This window comes from Artemia franciscana, chromosome 10 (assembly GCF_032884065.1).
Source record: "Artemia franciscana chromosome 10, ASM3288406v1, whole genome shotgun sequence".
Taxonomy (NCBI): domain Eukaryota; kingdom Metazoa; phylum Arthropoda; class Branchiopoda; order Anostraca; family Artemiidae; genus Artemia; species Artemia franciscana.
The window spans coordinates 34,579,432-34,595,469 of record NC_088872.1 but is presented as its reverse complement, the minus strand read 5'-3'; the positions used below and the strand labels follow the sequence as shown (position 1 = coordinate 34,595,469).

At 37.0% G+C, this 16,038-nt stretch overlaps 1 protein-coding gene across 2 annotated transcripts in view; it reads right to left on the bottom strand.

Moving 5' to 3' along the window:
* LOC136032112 (DNA polymerase delta catalytic subunit-like) overlaps positions 1-16,038 on the bottom strand; it is a 77,583-nt gene that overhangs the window by 40,309 nt on the left and 21,236 nt on the right. For both annotated transcript variants that reach the window (XM_065712276.1, XM_065712275.1), the window contains exons 6-7: positions 6,776-7,035; positions 4,688-4,911 (exon numbers count right to left, since the gene is read on the bottom strand). In XM_065712276.1, the coding sequence (XP_065568348.1) occupies positions 4,688-4,911; positions 6,776-7,035 (484 nt within the window). The remainder of the gene's footprint in view (positions 1-4,687; positions 4,912-6,775; positions 7,036-16,038) is intronic.

The window sequence follows — 16,038 nt, the reverse complement described above, 5'->3', positions numbered from 1 at the left end:
AAAACCCTTGAATACCCTTCTTGGTTGAAATTAAACACAATTTATAAAACAAGAATTTCGCTGTATTGTGATTTTAGACTATATTTGAATATTAGCCAAGTAGTCAATAAACTTAGAACCCTTTTGATGCAAATTATAAGGGAAAAACGGGAGCCGGTTTCAGATAATATGGTGTTCTATTTTCTAACGTTCAAATTGCAAATTTAAGCTCATAGACTACAAAAACATGGAACTTCGACTTCGACGCATATTAGAAATGGTCAATAGTTTTAACTACTGGGATTATTGAATAGAGTTGAGAGGGAACAATGTATTTTATCTAAAAATACAAGCATTTTATTGTCTCAAATATTACGTTTTATATTTGACAACATACTTATTCTTTTTCTTGATACTTTAATAATACAAATTGACAAAATAAATACCATCACATCGGCAAAACAATAGGTTTCATCCCTAAGCCTGGAATTGGAAAAAAGAACATTTTGGAACCTAATCTCCTAATTTTCGGGGAAGGTGGAACATTTTGTCATTCTTTTACACTTTTGGCAAGTAGAAGAGACCTCCTCCCTTCCCGCTCTAATCCTGTGTGCAGGTAGCGTTTATGGCATAATTATGTCGTAGCTTATACGATATATTTATAATTCACCAATCAAAGATATTTCAGTTTAACTATTTCACCATTACAATTGTTTGGGTACTACGTTCGATACCAACCAGAAGAAATTCAAGAACCTTACCCTGTAATTTAAAGTTCACAAACAAAATGAACTGAACCATTAGTAACGTTATTGATAAGGATTTCAAGGAAAGTTGAATATGTCAAATATTTATTTTATGTTTACGATATACATTTATATCAACAAACTTTTTTTATTTATGTTTTAATTTTGTTAATAATTCCTAATTATAACATAGCTTTTCTACTGAAAACAAAGGTACATTAGCCCCTCGACATTGTTAAATACAAAAATAAGTAACATGAAAAAACGAAAAAAAAAAGAATAGCAGAATTTACTTAAGATGCATATTTTACACCAAAATTAACACATTGTTGCTTAAAATATTGTCGTATGGCTAAAAAATTTTGAAAAATAATTTGAATGTAAACAACCAATTGCTTTAAATTCTTTCCAATAGTCAAGCTTATGAAAGCGTGTAAAACCTGGATGAAAGAGTATATGGAAAACTAACAATAAACGAATTTTAAATCTTAATTCTGGTTTGAAATGATATTAAACCCAAAGTTAATAAATTAGCTATCCGACTCCTGAAGCTAGATTTACACTCAGTCAAAACAATTCGGCTTTCAAAAATCATCCATGAAATTTCTGCTGGAAACGCTAAAAATTTTGTGCCAAATGTCAGAATATCCTGTAAGATTCTTGTCAAGAGTTCTATTTCTACTGCCCTATAGTATCCTTTGAAAAATATTGAAGAGAACTGGGAACCTCCCTGCATAACTTAGGATTTCAAAGTAAATAATTAAGCACAACCCGGTAAAACCTTTAAAATGAACTTTAAAAAAAAAATCACTCCAAGATATTGCTACCGACTGGAAAGCATTTGGCAACAAGTGTTGTCAAAACGGGGGTCAAAGGAGCCATATTCGTTCAAATTAACAAGAGCTAAGAGCTCATATGGCACTTGAGACGAGGTCGGAAGAGCCAAGAGCTCATATGGTATGAGCTCTAGCAAAATTCTAAGAATCAATAGATTGCTTTAAAAGGAAAATCAGAGGCTTAATGCCAGTCGGGATTTCAAATAAGAGCTCTGAGTCACGAGGTCTTTCTAAATATCAAAATTCATTTAGATCCGATCACCCACTCACAAGTTAAAAATACCTCAGTTTTTCTAATTTTTCCTCTCCCTTCAGCCCCCCAGATGTTCGAATCGGGGAAAACGACTTTATCAAGTCAATTTGTATAGCTCCCTGACACGCCTACCAATTTTCATCGTCCTAGCACGTCCAGAGACTCCAAACTCACCAAAGCACTGAGCCCCACCATCTAACTTCCCCAAAGAGAGCGGATCCAGTCCGGTTACGTCATTCACGTATCTACGACATTTATAAGCATTTTCCAAGATTTCTGGTTTCCCCCTCCAGCTCCCCCAAGGTCAACAGATCTGGTCGGGATTTGAAATAAGAGCTCTGAGAGATGAGTTCCTTCTAAGTATCAAATTTCATTAAGAGCCGGTCACCCGTTCTTAAGTTAAAAATACCTCCATTTTTCTAACTTTTCCAAATTGACAGCCCCAGCTCCCCCAAAGAGAACGGATCCGTACCAATTATGTCAATCTCGTATCTATAACTTGTGCTTATACTTCCTATCAAGTTTCATCCCGATATCTCCACTCTAAGCGTTTTCCAAGATTTCCGGTTTCCAAGATTTCTGTTTCCCCCCTCCAACACACTATGTCCCCGGATCCGATTCGAATTGAAAATAGAGCGTCTGAGAAATAAGATTCTTGTATATATCAAGCTTCATTGAGATCCGATCACCCATTCGTAATATACCTCGATTTCACGTTTTCCAAGAAATCTGGCTTCCCCCTCTAACTCCCTTCAATGTCACCGGATCTGGTCGGGATTTAAAATGAGTGTTTTAAAGCACAAGATCCTTGTATATATCAAATTTCATTAAGATCTGATCACTCGTTCGTAAGTTACAAATACCTCATTTTTTCTAATTCTTCCGATTACTCCCCCCCCCCCAGCTCCACCAAAGAGAGAGGATCCAGCTCGGTTATGTCAGTCACCTATCTTGGACTTGTGCTTATTCTTTGCACCATGTTTCATCCTGATCTCTCCGCTTTAAGCGTGTTCCAAGATTTTTGCCCCCCCCCTAATGACACTGGAACCGAGCGGGATGGAAAAAATAAGAGATCTAAGTTTCAAGTCCTTCCAAATATGAAATTTCATTTCAGATATGATCGCTCTTTCGCAAGTTAAAAATACCTAATTTTTTCTAATTTTTAGAATTACCCCCCCCCCCCAACTCCCCCAAAACAGCAGATCCGATTCAGTTATGTCAATCCCGTATCTAGGACTTGTGATTATTTCTCCCACCAAGTTTCATCCCGATCCCTCCACTCTAAGCATTTTCCAAGGATTTAGGTTCTGCCCCCCCCCAACATCCCCTTCACCGGATAAGGCTGAAATTTAATATAAGAGCTCTGAGACATGATATCCTTCCAAACGTCAAATTTCATTAAGATCTGATCATTCCTTCTTAAGTTAAAAATACCTCATTTTTCTATTTTTTCAGAATTAACCCCCCCCCCCCCCAAATCCCCCAAAGAGAGCGGATCCGTCCCGATTATGTCAATTACGTATCTAGGACTTGTGCTTATTTTTCCCACCAAGTTTAATCCCAATCCCTCCACTCTAAGTGTTTCCCAAGATTTCAGGTTCCCCTCCTTAATTCCCCCCAATGTCACCAGATCCAGTCAGAATTTAAAACAAGAGGTTTGAGACATGATATCTTTCCAAACTTAAAATTTCATGAAAGTCCGATCACTCCTTCGTAAGTTAAAAATACCTCATTTTTCTAATTTGTTCAGAATTCCCCCCCCCCAACTCCCCCAAAGACAGCGGATCCGTCCCGGTTATGTCAATCATGTATCTAGGACTTGTGCTAATTTTTCCCATCAAGTTTCATCCCGATCCCTCCACTCTAAGCGTTTTCCAAGATTTTAGGTTCCCCCCCCCCCTCAATTCTCCCCAATGTAACCGCATCCAGTCGGGATTTAAAACAAGAGCTCTGAGACACGATATGCTTCCAAAATTCAAATTTCATTAACATCCGATCACTCCTTCGTAAGTCAAAAATACCTCATTTTTTCTATTTTTTTCGAATTAATCGGCCCTCCACTCCCCCCCCCCCAGATGGTCAAATCGGGAAAACGACTATTTCTAATTTAATCTAGTCCGGTCCCTGATACGCCTGCCAAGTTTCATCGTCCTAGCTTGCCTGGAAGTGCCTGAAGTAACAAAACCAGGACGGACCGATAGACAGACAGACCGACAAAATTTGCGATTGCTATATGTCACTTGGTTAATACCAAGTGCCATAAAAAAAAAGAAAAAAAAGTCCGCGAATATCCAATGCCCCTGAAAATTAAAAGAACTAGAAAATTCTGTGCAAGCATATTTTTAATTTACCAAAATTTCGTTTTCATTAGAAGGGTAGTGTCCACTGACATATTTGAAATATTATACCCGTTTTTCAATATTTTATTTCGTTTCATTTGTAAATTATTTGATCCAAATTTACAATTTCAGGGTAGGCAGATGTTTTTATTTTAAACTGTTTGTTATAATTTTACAATTTAAATGGTTAGTGTGCCTAACATTATCCATTAAAGAAAAAAAAACAAAGATTGGTCAAATGTAAAGCAAGAATGAACAAAGATATTTAATAGAAAAAAATAATTCATACTACAATTTAGATTTTAGTTAACTTTATGATTTTGGTAGGTAGCACTAGACTGTGTTGGTTTCCGATGTTATATTTGCCTTTTTCTTATTCAGAGAAAAATAACTTTCTTCTCCCATCAGTAACCCATAATTTATTGGATTGATATATTCTGTAAATCTGTGAACTGGAAAAATGACTTAGTTTAGGCAGGTCGAATGCTTTTTGCATATTTAGGACCAAATGAAAGCAGCCACGATGATAAAAACCTTTTCGTCCGGCACACTCTATGTCAAAAGACATAACACGAAATGGAGCCACCTTTGCCCAGTCTCCCTCGGGCGTGTGAGAGATTAGGTCATTCCAAGCCACATCTACTTCTAGCTGACAGCGTGATTGCGGCGCTGGGTTCCCACTTTTTGACCTCAGGCGGTACTTTCCTCCTGGAAGCTCAATCCAGTTGCATCCTACAATCTTCGAATCAACCATATACCTACAACGAAAGATAATATGAAAACTTAAAACAAAAGTATGACAGTCCTAAGATCATATGCATATTCAAAAGCAAAGTTTTAAGCATTAATAGTTGGAATTTGCTAGGTTGAAAATATGATGATGGTAGATATTATGCTTGGGCCTTTGATTTTTTTATATAAGTTAGTAATTTTTATACCACACTGGCTAATCATGACAAAACGAAAGAACTGCAAAGAAGAGAGAAACGAGGATAATAAGAGCCAGTTAAAAAAAAAAACAAAGAAGACTATGTAAATAATTCACTCAAGACCTCCTTTTAACCGTCATCAGTGCAAATTATAACAAAAAGTACAGAAAAAAAATCCAAGGGATAATATAAAACCAAACCTTAAAACACTGAAACTAAAAGGTATTTGTTTTCTTCATTATCCTTTGAATTTTTAGCTGTATTTTCGTTATTGTTATTTGCATTGAAAACGGTTAGGCGGAGGTCTTGACCGAAATACTTGCATAGTCCTCTTCGCTTTTCACTACCTATTTTTATCCTCGTTTCTCTCTTCTTTGCGGCTCTATCTTATTGTGATAGGTGAGAGCCATTTTTCGGACATCACCGACTAGACATCACAAAGGAATGTAATTCAAAACCGTGAAAAATCTAAATATTCATTTATTTACTCTTGACGACCAAGCAGCTAGAGAAGAAAAAAGATGAGTTTCTTCAGTCTAGAATAAATCATATAAATGTACCGTATTATAAAAAACTTGATTGAAAACTATTGTGATTTTTCTTGTGTGCTACTGTAGTCAGTGTGTTCGTTTGTTTTTGGGGGGTTCTTTGTGTTTTTTTTTTTTTTTTTTTTTTTTCGATAAAAACTGAAGTAATTTTTTTATTGTTAAAAGTATAGTAGAATAAAAGAAAAAAAACGCAAATGGTTTATATGTCTTCATTGTATTAGTTTACTACTCATATTTCAAAGAAAGAACCATTTTCTGAGGAGCAAGAGACAAAACTTGAACATGAAAGTTATTTGACTTAGGAAAGAGAGGCCCTTGTTTCTACGTGATGTATCGCGAAGTTAGTTAAGATTTAGATTTCCATTTTTACAAGGAATTATCACTATTTGTAATTTCGATAAATATATAATGATAATACTACGATACTAATTGTCAAGTTCCAGTTACCTACTGGTGTAAATTCCTTTAAAATTACATTATCTAAAAATTAAGGCTATGGAGGTAAAGGTTAGTCCAAGACAGATCTAACCAGGAATGATCATGTATAAGCCACCCTCGAGAAATCCAAATCATTTCAGATTAGTTAGTAAAAATTAAGCAATATTTACAGTTTAGTTTTGAAAAGTTTTAATAGGGGCTAAATCGTGGAAATTTGGGGCCCGATCTTTCTGAAAATATTTTTTTTATTTAATATAATAATTTATATTTGTATAGTGTTGATGGTAGCAATTTGAGATTGTTATTTCAAAGGGAAGGGAAGGGGTACTTGATCATTTGGGACAATCTATTGGGATATCTAGTCACCAAAAGATTAAAAGCTTTCTCTAGCCCAAAAGGTACCGGGCATAATTTCGTCTTCTGTACACAGTAGTAACAGTGAGGCCAAATTAACCCACTAGATATCATTTTTTTTTTATTCTGATCAGAATCCAAGACAAATCTATCAGTCAAAAGATAAATATCCTCCTTTTTGTTCTTCTGTAAAAGTATAAAAATCACATAAATTACTACTACAACTAACAACTCACCGGAGCACCAAGCCGCATGAGGCCACCACAGCTAGGCAAGCTCCTCGTCCATTCCAACAAAAAAAAAACGATTTAGAAAAGCACCTGAATTTTGGGTTAAAAAAAAATTTATCTTACCTAATTTCAAACTCAATATTACTCTCATATGCAACATATGAATGTATATCATATGGAGGAACTTTTCCTTGTTCAAGCAATCGTTTAGCAGCAGCCACCATTTTTGGAAGAGTCACGGTAATCTTAACAAAATTGATCTTCTTGTTGCCTCTGTAGCCGTACATAGATTCTTTCTCTTCAATATCAATCGAAAGTACACAATCCGTCATGTGTTCTTTATTACCTTTGAAATCAGCTAGAAGGGCTTGATTTAATGCTTTCTAAAAACAATGAATAACAATTAACTTCGTAAAGTTCATAAGTGTTTCATACAAAATTTCTTGATAGCAGGTTTTTTGACACCGTCAATTACTTAATGATATGAACCTGGTCTGAGCTGGATACAAATTTAACCCCCCCCTAAAAACAAAAGAATTTCCCAGTAACGAAATATTTCAAAGGCAGCGTTATATGGCTATTAAGTAAAGATTGATAAGCAAGTGGTAGTAAACACTTTGGAAGAGGCTCATTCACATGGAAACTGAAGGTTCTAGTGGCTGTTTTACGATTCAAAAGAAATTGGGCGGAGGGTGGGGGGATAGCTCCCCTACCACACCTTTTTGACTAACCCGTCCCCCTACCCCCTAAGGTATCTGATCAAAATTTTGAGATAGCCTTTTCGTTCGGAATAGTCAAACGGTCGAATATTCTAAAGGAATTGGAGGAAAGGCGAGCCCCACAGCCCCTAGGCAAGGATTATAAATTATACAAGCCGACCAGTATTTACTTAGCAGTTTTACTATTGGGAAGGAGGGATATTTGATGCTTGATGTCAGAAGAAGCTAAGGATATTAAGTTGAAATTTTCAGGGAATGTTCAGGGAAAGTGTCGAACTAAATCAATAGACACCACATGCATCTAAGCTATCAAAAGGGCGTATCTGCAGTATTTCAGGGACGGTTAGGAGTATTAACTTAAAACTTCCTGGGCATGTTTAGGGAGATTTTGAACTAAATAAAAAGACAGTATGTGCAACCCTAATGTCAAAAAGCACATGTGCAATATCGCAGGCACAACAAAGTGTATTAACTTGAAGCTTTCAGAGAATGTTGAATGGATTCAAAGAGTTGCATTGCAGTGCAAGAATGTTTAAATTCGATACCTTAATGTCTAAATATAATCTAAATGTCTAAAAGTGATGAATTAATGTTAAAATGAGATGTATTACTATATAATGGTGATTCGAGTTTGAATTGTCAAAGGGGAATATCCGCAATATCTCCTGAATTACTAAAGTTAAACGGTAACGGTAATTACTAAAGGTAAAGGATAAGACAACTCTAATATCCATAAGAAATGGCTTGCCACAATATTTTATTGAGGTAATTGGAATTCAAAGTTGATAAATAGAAACCCTATACAGAGAAGATAAACTCTGTAAACACAGTTACCCAGTAAAGGGTTAATTTTATCTTTTCCAGAATTGAAAAAAAAGTTCCACTTTCGATTAATTTTTGAAAGAAACAGCAAAATTATTTATCCTTAAGCTTTTTAATTGTAGGAATAACTAGAGAAAGGGGAATGGGTTTATTATTTACTTGTTTTATCCTTTTTTTTAAATCTTCTATCTATGATATTTTAAATAAGTCTAATGGCGTAACCAATACAGAATAAAACATCTTTAATTTAACTTGATTCAGAGGCTAGATCATTGTGTGAACAGATTTTTAAAACTCGGACGACTAAATATATAACCACGCATCTTTTCACAGAAGGAGGGTGGTTTGACAAGAAATGCAGATAAAGCTCCTTTTGGGCAGAACCGTTCCTAGGATTGGAGATGTCCACGGAAAAATTAATTACAGCGCCTCATCCTGACTCAAATACAAGAATAAAAGCCAAGTCAAAATGAAAAAGTTGATCCCCCAACCGCACCCCCCAGCTGCAGCATCCCAGCAGCTAGACCAGTTCACCCACCCCCGCCCTAGAAACGGCTCTGATTGTGGGTGAGCTTCTCGTGCATAGAGAGTTCATTATTATGTGTATTTTTTAGAATTAAAACATCTAAGAAATTAAGACCACAAAATTCCAAGCTCTAACGTAAATTGAAGATTTAAATCGAAAGTGTTCAAATAAAACAACAAATAAATTCATTTTCATGTTCCCAAAGGGACAAAATAACTTCAGCAAAACGAAGCCAGAAAGAGTGTTCCAAGAGAAAATTATTCAAAACAGAATTGTGCACTTCATGTACGCTTCTTGTGATGTCAATAAATGTGAACAGGTCTTACAAAGAAAAATAGAGGATAATTTTGCTAGGTCATATTACAATACCTTAGAATTTGATACAATAATGACCCTGCTTCGCCTGTGCAACTATCTGCTTCGCCTGTGCAAATTTCAATAGATAAGTCGCTGATGCATGAAAATAAAAATGATGATTTTGATTCTGCCGTGGCTTTTCGCATTTTTGACAATCCAGGTCATTTGTTTTGTTTATGAGACAACTTTGATGTCCGAAGCAAATGGATAACCCCATTTTTTAGGGAGCCAATTGAAATTCAAAATACAAAAAAGAAACTTTTTTTTTAAGTAGAGATACTGGATATATTCCTATAAACCCAATTTACAATAAGTTAATATTAAGAGATCCGAGTAACGCTTTTTCTCAGTTTAAATAAAGATCATCTGAACACTGCTAATAAAATCAGGTGAATAGCCAAGCTATGTCAGCCACTAAGCAAAGAATTCTTGCCCAATCAATTTGTAAATAGTCTTTCTTTTATTTTTGCTTTGTTTGTGTTCTTTTATTTATTTATTCAGTGTTTATTCTGCTCTGTTTGAGTTTACTTTTTTTTTCTTAATTAGCATCGAAGAGGGCTTGGCAAAACTCCTTGCCGAAATGTCTGCTTTTGTCCTTTTCGATTTTTTCCTGTCTGCTGCCTGATATTACCTCGTTTTTTCAGTTATTTCTTTTTTAATTATATTTTGTGTTTGTTTGTTTGTTATGCGTGATGTTGAATGAAATCAAAAGATGCTTAGTGTACCAAAAATGTCGAAACGGCATATTTTCCATATCTCAAGAACAGCTAAGGGCATTAAGTAAACCTTTAAGCGGAAGTTAAAGGGGATATTGAACTATATATTCCTCTTTAACTGGCGTAACTGCGATGCTTCAGGTACGATTCAAGGTATTTAATTGATAATTTTAAGTCAAAACTTTCAGGACGAGTTAAGAGGAATGTTAAATTAAATCAAAAGACATTCTGTACATCCAGGTTGTAAGAAGATCATGTCGAACAAGAAGGCTTACTTTATTTTCAATTAATATATTTGCTCATACAAAAAGAGAACTTTAATGAAAGCACAACTTCGATTAAGGTACAAGGAAAAATAACCTTAGTAAAACAGAACTTTTGAATGTTTACGAACAGGAATAAACCGTACGATTGGCGTCCATAAGTAAGGGCAACAAATCTTTGGTAGAATTAAACCTAACGTAATTAGCGTCATCACTTCTTAGGCTTTTTGAAAGGCGATCGATCAGTTCTGATTTCCTCTTTAAAACAAGTACTTCCAGAGATTCTCCACAGATTTATTATCATCTGGCCTTTCCTTTTCTTTGGAACGAGCTTTTTGTGCTGCTTACAGCATGCTTTGAGCCAAACCAATGTTCAAAAAGTCCTTCTCTTCTACTGCTTTCTTCAGACGTTCTCCTGCTTCTTCCAGAAGAGTATCACCGATTTTTTTTTCTTCTATTTGGCCATCTCTTTTTTTCGTAGAATGTCTCACTCTAGCTCCGCTATTTTCTGTTTCCTCTAGACCAGGGCCTAGACTGCCAATTCAGCATCTTTCTTTTCAGCTTAAAGCTTTTCTTTTTCCAATTCATCCTCTCTTCGTCCAATAAAGTAAAGTTCATAGCTGATCTGGCCAAACACAGCAGTTTCTTTGTGATCGGCACAAGCTAGGGTTTGTTCGCATAGTTGCGCAAAGCATCAGCAACAAGAGCTTTGGCGTTTATGGTCCGCTCCTCGGTAGGGGCTTGCATGCTAGTCATTAACTAAGCTGAACGAGAAAATCCCCACCCCACATCTGCGCTTCCATGGCAGAGCGAAAGAGCTGCTCTAATTACTCGACCCAAGGCCTAATGTTTCACATCATCACCTGGTGTCTTCATTTCTAGGATCTTTGGCAAATAGCTATCGATTCCTGCACTGTTCGTGGGTGGTGACACAGGATCCGACTGTAATAATAACCAACCTCCTTTGACTTTCTCTATGTTCGTCTTAAACAGAAGTTCTCTTGCGATGTAGAGAGCATCACAGCAACCCATTTGCTGGGAATCTGGCTTGAGAAGGCTGAGGCAGCTAAGGCTTCGGAAAAACTCGTTGTACAGAGGGCATTTTGCCAATAAATTTCTTACAGCAGCTTTAACGTGCTTCAAAACTCCTAGGAAAAAAAAGTTTCCTATCTTTCTGAGGCACTTTTGAAGGAGCAAGAACTCCCATGATCCGCTCATTACACAAAGCTTGCTCTAGATATTCTTTTGAAGCACTGTCTGCGTTTTCAAAACCCACGGCGAGGTGATGGTTGACCCCATCGGCACGTACAATCGGTTCGAGAAGAACTGTGCATAAGCGAAGCAAAAAAAATCAGCACATGAATCAATCGGCTTTTGTCGCTGAAACACTCAAGTGAATACAGTGAAGGTATTTGCAGAACTCACAGCAAACTCGATATCAGCTTTCATTTTTGGCTTTCTTAGCCAACTGACAATTTTCAGATACTTTAAATTTGAAGTAAAGTATTTTAAGCTCTTTTCTTCAGCACAAATTCTAGAAAATATTCCATCAGAGCAGGCCATTGCTCGGTCAAGCGGTCTGCAGCTTCTTCCACGGTAAGCCACCTAGTGGGGACATTCTTTACGAACTTATGTCACGGAGCCTCAACTTTTAGCAGACACTGGCTAAAATCGTTACAACGAGTAGACCATCAACGGAAGAAATGGTAAACAGCAATTATCAAATCAGAAGATTCCTCTTCGAGTTCCTGTAGTCCTTTTTGGAACGCATTATGCACTAAATGGATATTGCAGGTACCGATATTTAAGATAATATGTTCTAATATGCCGAATGATAACTAGTTTTTAAACATGAACAAGAAGAAGAACAATAGGGAATTATTTTCGAAAGACGGTGGAATTCTATATCTGAGTGAATATTTCGACCCTACGTCCAAGGGCCACCCTCAGCAAAACATAAATATATAAAAGAAAAAATGCTTACGATAAAATACGACCATTAAAACTGAAATGAAAATTTTAGTCTAAATTTTTGAAGGAGCAAAACTAAAATAGAATTCCCTATTGTTGATGTTTATGGTGGAAAGGCAGTGGGGTCTTCGTCGCTATTTGTAAGTTTTCGCCCCTTCAACCAGTACCATACCCGTATCTGGAGCTCTTTCACCCCAGTACTGTTTGTGATCTCATTATATACCAGTACAAAGTTCGACATCTGGATGACTTTACCAAAAATATCTGGATGTATATGTCAACAAGTAGGTCATTTTTGGCATTTAACGAGGAGCCTTCCGGAACCCGGAAACATAGTTTAAAAGACGTCGGCAAGACCATAATACGGAGATGCAGCAAAAAACTGGCTATGATCTTCAAGAAACATATTATTTCTGCCTTTGAAGCCGCATCTCGCTCGCAGGACATCTCAAGCTTCTTCTCTGGTACAACCTTTCCAGCTTGTGACTTGTTTGCGGCTGAAGTTGATCCAGTGAGTCTAGGTTGACGTGGGTTTAGCACAGTAGACCCGTTCATCTTGTGTTCTTTTTTGCGGCATGTTGAAGAAGAGCTTGAAACATTTTTGGCAGCTGAGTATCGTTTTGAATATTTTGCAATAAAATGAATTGTCACCATCACTACTTTTGGCATACCACTCTTGAATTATGCTTCCAGTACCGTCTTCCCTGCCAAGCCATTTTTCCGAAAATTTTGTTTTATCCATCACTCAAACTGACCCGAAAAAATAACAGGTGTTAAAAAAAAGTGACATGTCATAAAAAAGTGACAAAAAGTGACTGCGGCCGATCCCTGTATTGGCTGGAACTTTCAGGGAATGTTGAGGGGGTTGTTGAGATAAATCCAAACACACTATCCAGATTGTTAAAACGGAAACAATCTGGTGTAATACCAATGGTATTATGTCAAAACTTTTAAGGCATGTTAAGAACTAACTGTTAAAGGCATGGAGTTGAAATATACAGAGAACTTTGAGCAGGATGTTGGTCTAATTCAAAAGACACTACGTGCATACAGGACGTCAAAAGAGTGTCTACAGTATCCCAGGAAAAATTAAGGACTTTTTAATCGAAACCTTTTATTCGGAGCTTTTGGGGGATTATTATGAGGGATGTACAACTAAATTAAAAGAGACTATGTACATCCAGGTTCTCAAAATGACGCGTCTCTCAGGAATGGCTGACAGTAAAAGGTTGAAACTTTCAGAAAATATTAGGGGAGATGTCGGACTAAATCAAAAGACACAATCAAATTTGTCAAAACGGTGCAACTGTAATATCTCAAGAGCAGCTAAGGATTTTAAGTTGAACTGTCAGAAAATGTTGAGGTGGATGTTGAACTAGATCTAAAGACATTAAGCGCATCCAAATTATGAAAAGATCGTATCTGCAATGTCTCAGGAACGGCTAAGGGCAGTGAGTAGAAAATTTCTGGTCACACTGGGCGAAATTCAGAGACACAATGTACATCCAAGTTGTCAAAATTCCGCACCTGCAATATCTCAGGAGCAGCGAAAGGTATTGAGTAGAAACTTTCAAGGACGGCTGAGGGAAATTTGAACTAAATCCAGACACTGCATGCATCCCGGTTGCCAAAAATGGCGTATCTGTAATATTTCAGAAACGGTTAAGGGTACTGAGTTGAAACCATTAGGACAAAATTAGGGGTTGATGAATAAAATAAAAAGATATTATATGTGTTTACGGGTTGTCAAAAGGACGCATCAGCCATATCTCTGGAACAGCTAAGGGCATTAAGTTGAAACTTTTAAGTTTAAACTTATAAGGCATGTTGAGGCAGGTGCTGAATTAAGTAAAAAAATAAAAAACACTACATGCATCCAGATTCTCAAAAGTGTGCGTATGCAATATCACGGGAACAGCTATGGATAAATGGCGTATCTGTAATATTTCAGAAACGGTTAAGGGTGCTGAGTTGAAACTATTAGGACAGAATTAGAGACTATTGAACAAAATAAAAGGATATTATATGTTTCAGGTTGTCAAAAGGACGCATCAGCCATATCTCAGGAACAGCTAAGGGCATTAAGTTGAAACTTTTAAGTTCAAACTTCTAAGGCATGTTGAGACAGGTGCTGAATTAAACAAATAATTAAAAAACACTACATGCATCCAGATTCTCAAAAGTACTCGTATGCAATATCACGGGAACAGCTATGGGTATTAAGTTAGAACTATTGTAGGATGGTGAGGGGAATTTTAAATCAAATCAAAAGCCACTATTTACATTGAGATTGTCAAATAATGCATGTGAAATATCTGGGGAACAGCTGAGGGCATTGAGTTGAAGCTACTAGGGGATGTTGAGCAATAACCTAGAACCCTTCGTGCATCCATTTGACAGTATGGATCATACAATCTTACTAGGAAAGCTGGAACATATTGGAGTGAGAGGGATAGCCCTGCAATGGTTTGAATCTTACCTTCAAAATAGGTGCATCTACATTGGTGACGACCCGAAGAACGACACTACTGTGAAATTTGGTGTGCCCCAAGGATCGATCCTCGGTCCCCTTTGTTTTTAGTCCATATAAATGACCTAACTCGTATCCTTAACCCGAACCATTACGTTATAAAATGCTGTAGCCTATACTTTGATCAAACATGTGAGGACATTACTAACGAGCAAGATGAACTTATAGCATTCGCTGACGACACTACAATGACCTGCTGCGGACTCGACATACCTTCACTCCAGCGGAAAACATCATATAAGAGACCTATCTGTGGATGGATGCCAACAAACGCGTCATCAATGTCAAAAAGTCTTGCATCCTATTATTTTCTAGGGTAGGAACCTTCACCCGAAAATAACAGGAATTGTGACGTCTCGTGGAAAGGTTCAACGACCAGCAAATGGATGTACAAAATATTTAGGAGTAATAGTGGGTGAAAACCTTTCTTCCCTTCCTCACATCCATGCTGTAGAATTATAGCTTTCAAGGAATCTGGGTATCATGAAGAAACTAAACACACATTCCCACGTAAAACCCTTACCCTTCTCTACAATGCACTCATTAGACCCCAATTACAGTATAGCACAATGGTATGGCAGTCGACGTTCAAATCCCAGCTGAAAAAACTGGATTCCATCCACAAAAATGCCTTGAAGATCATGAAACACACAGAAGATTATCTCTCGCTGAAATCACTTTTTGAGCTTTCCTGCTTGGTTGTTGCTTTCAGATTCCTCTCCGACTTGCTTCCACCGCCTTTTAAGAATCTATCCTGTTTGGTAGCCGAACAGCATCTTCCAATTACAAGACTATCTGCACAGGTCCATATTCGACATACGCCAACAGTGAGGTCGGATTTTTCACCTGACATCGTCTGCGCTAAGGCTTCCAATACCCTAACGCTTGAACTGAGAGTTAGGAGCTCCCTTGGTTCTTTCAAAAAGAGAATAAAAAATTATCTCGTTTTGAAATAGTTTAAATTGACTAAAGAATTTAATAGATAAGAGATTTTAGCCATTATTGAGTTGTTTTTTTTTGTGTGTGTGTGTGGGAATTGAAGTGGTTTGCTCCTGGATGAAAAGGTGGGGACTTGTAAGGATGCTGTTGTTGGCAGGGGCCATGGTTGTATCGAGAAGTGGAGGGAGAGCCATAGTACGTAATTAGTTTTGAGGCGATAAGGGACTCAGTATGCTTTTTTGCACAGAGACGAGAGATTATGTATGTTATGACGGTTATAAAAAAAAAATTAATAAACCCGAGTGAACTGAAGGAAATTCGAGGTTCTTGGGAAGGGGGTAAAGAGGGAAGCCCTGGAGAGATAGGGATGGAAGAGCGTGCGCAGCTGTGTTGGCCTCGGGCGACTTGGTGCTGCAGTGTGTTGTTAGCAATGCTAGTAGTAGCATTAGTTTGTCTTGTTCTTCATTTTTTTAAAGAATTCCATTTATATTATTACGCATGCTTCCTTGTTTTTGTTTATTTACCAATAAGGACATTTCTGAA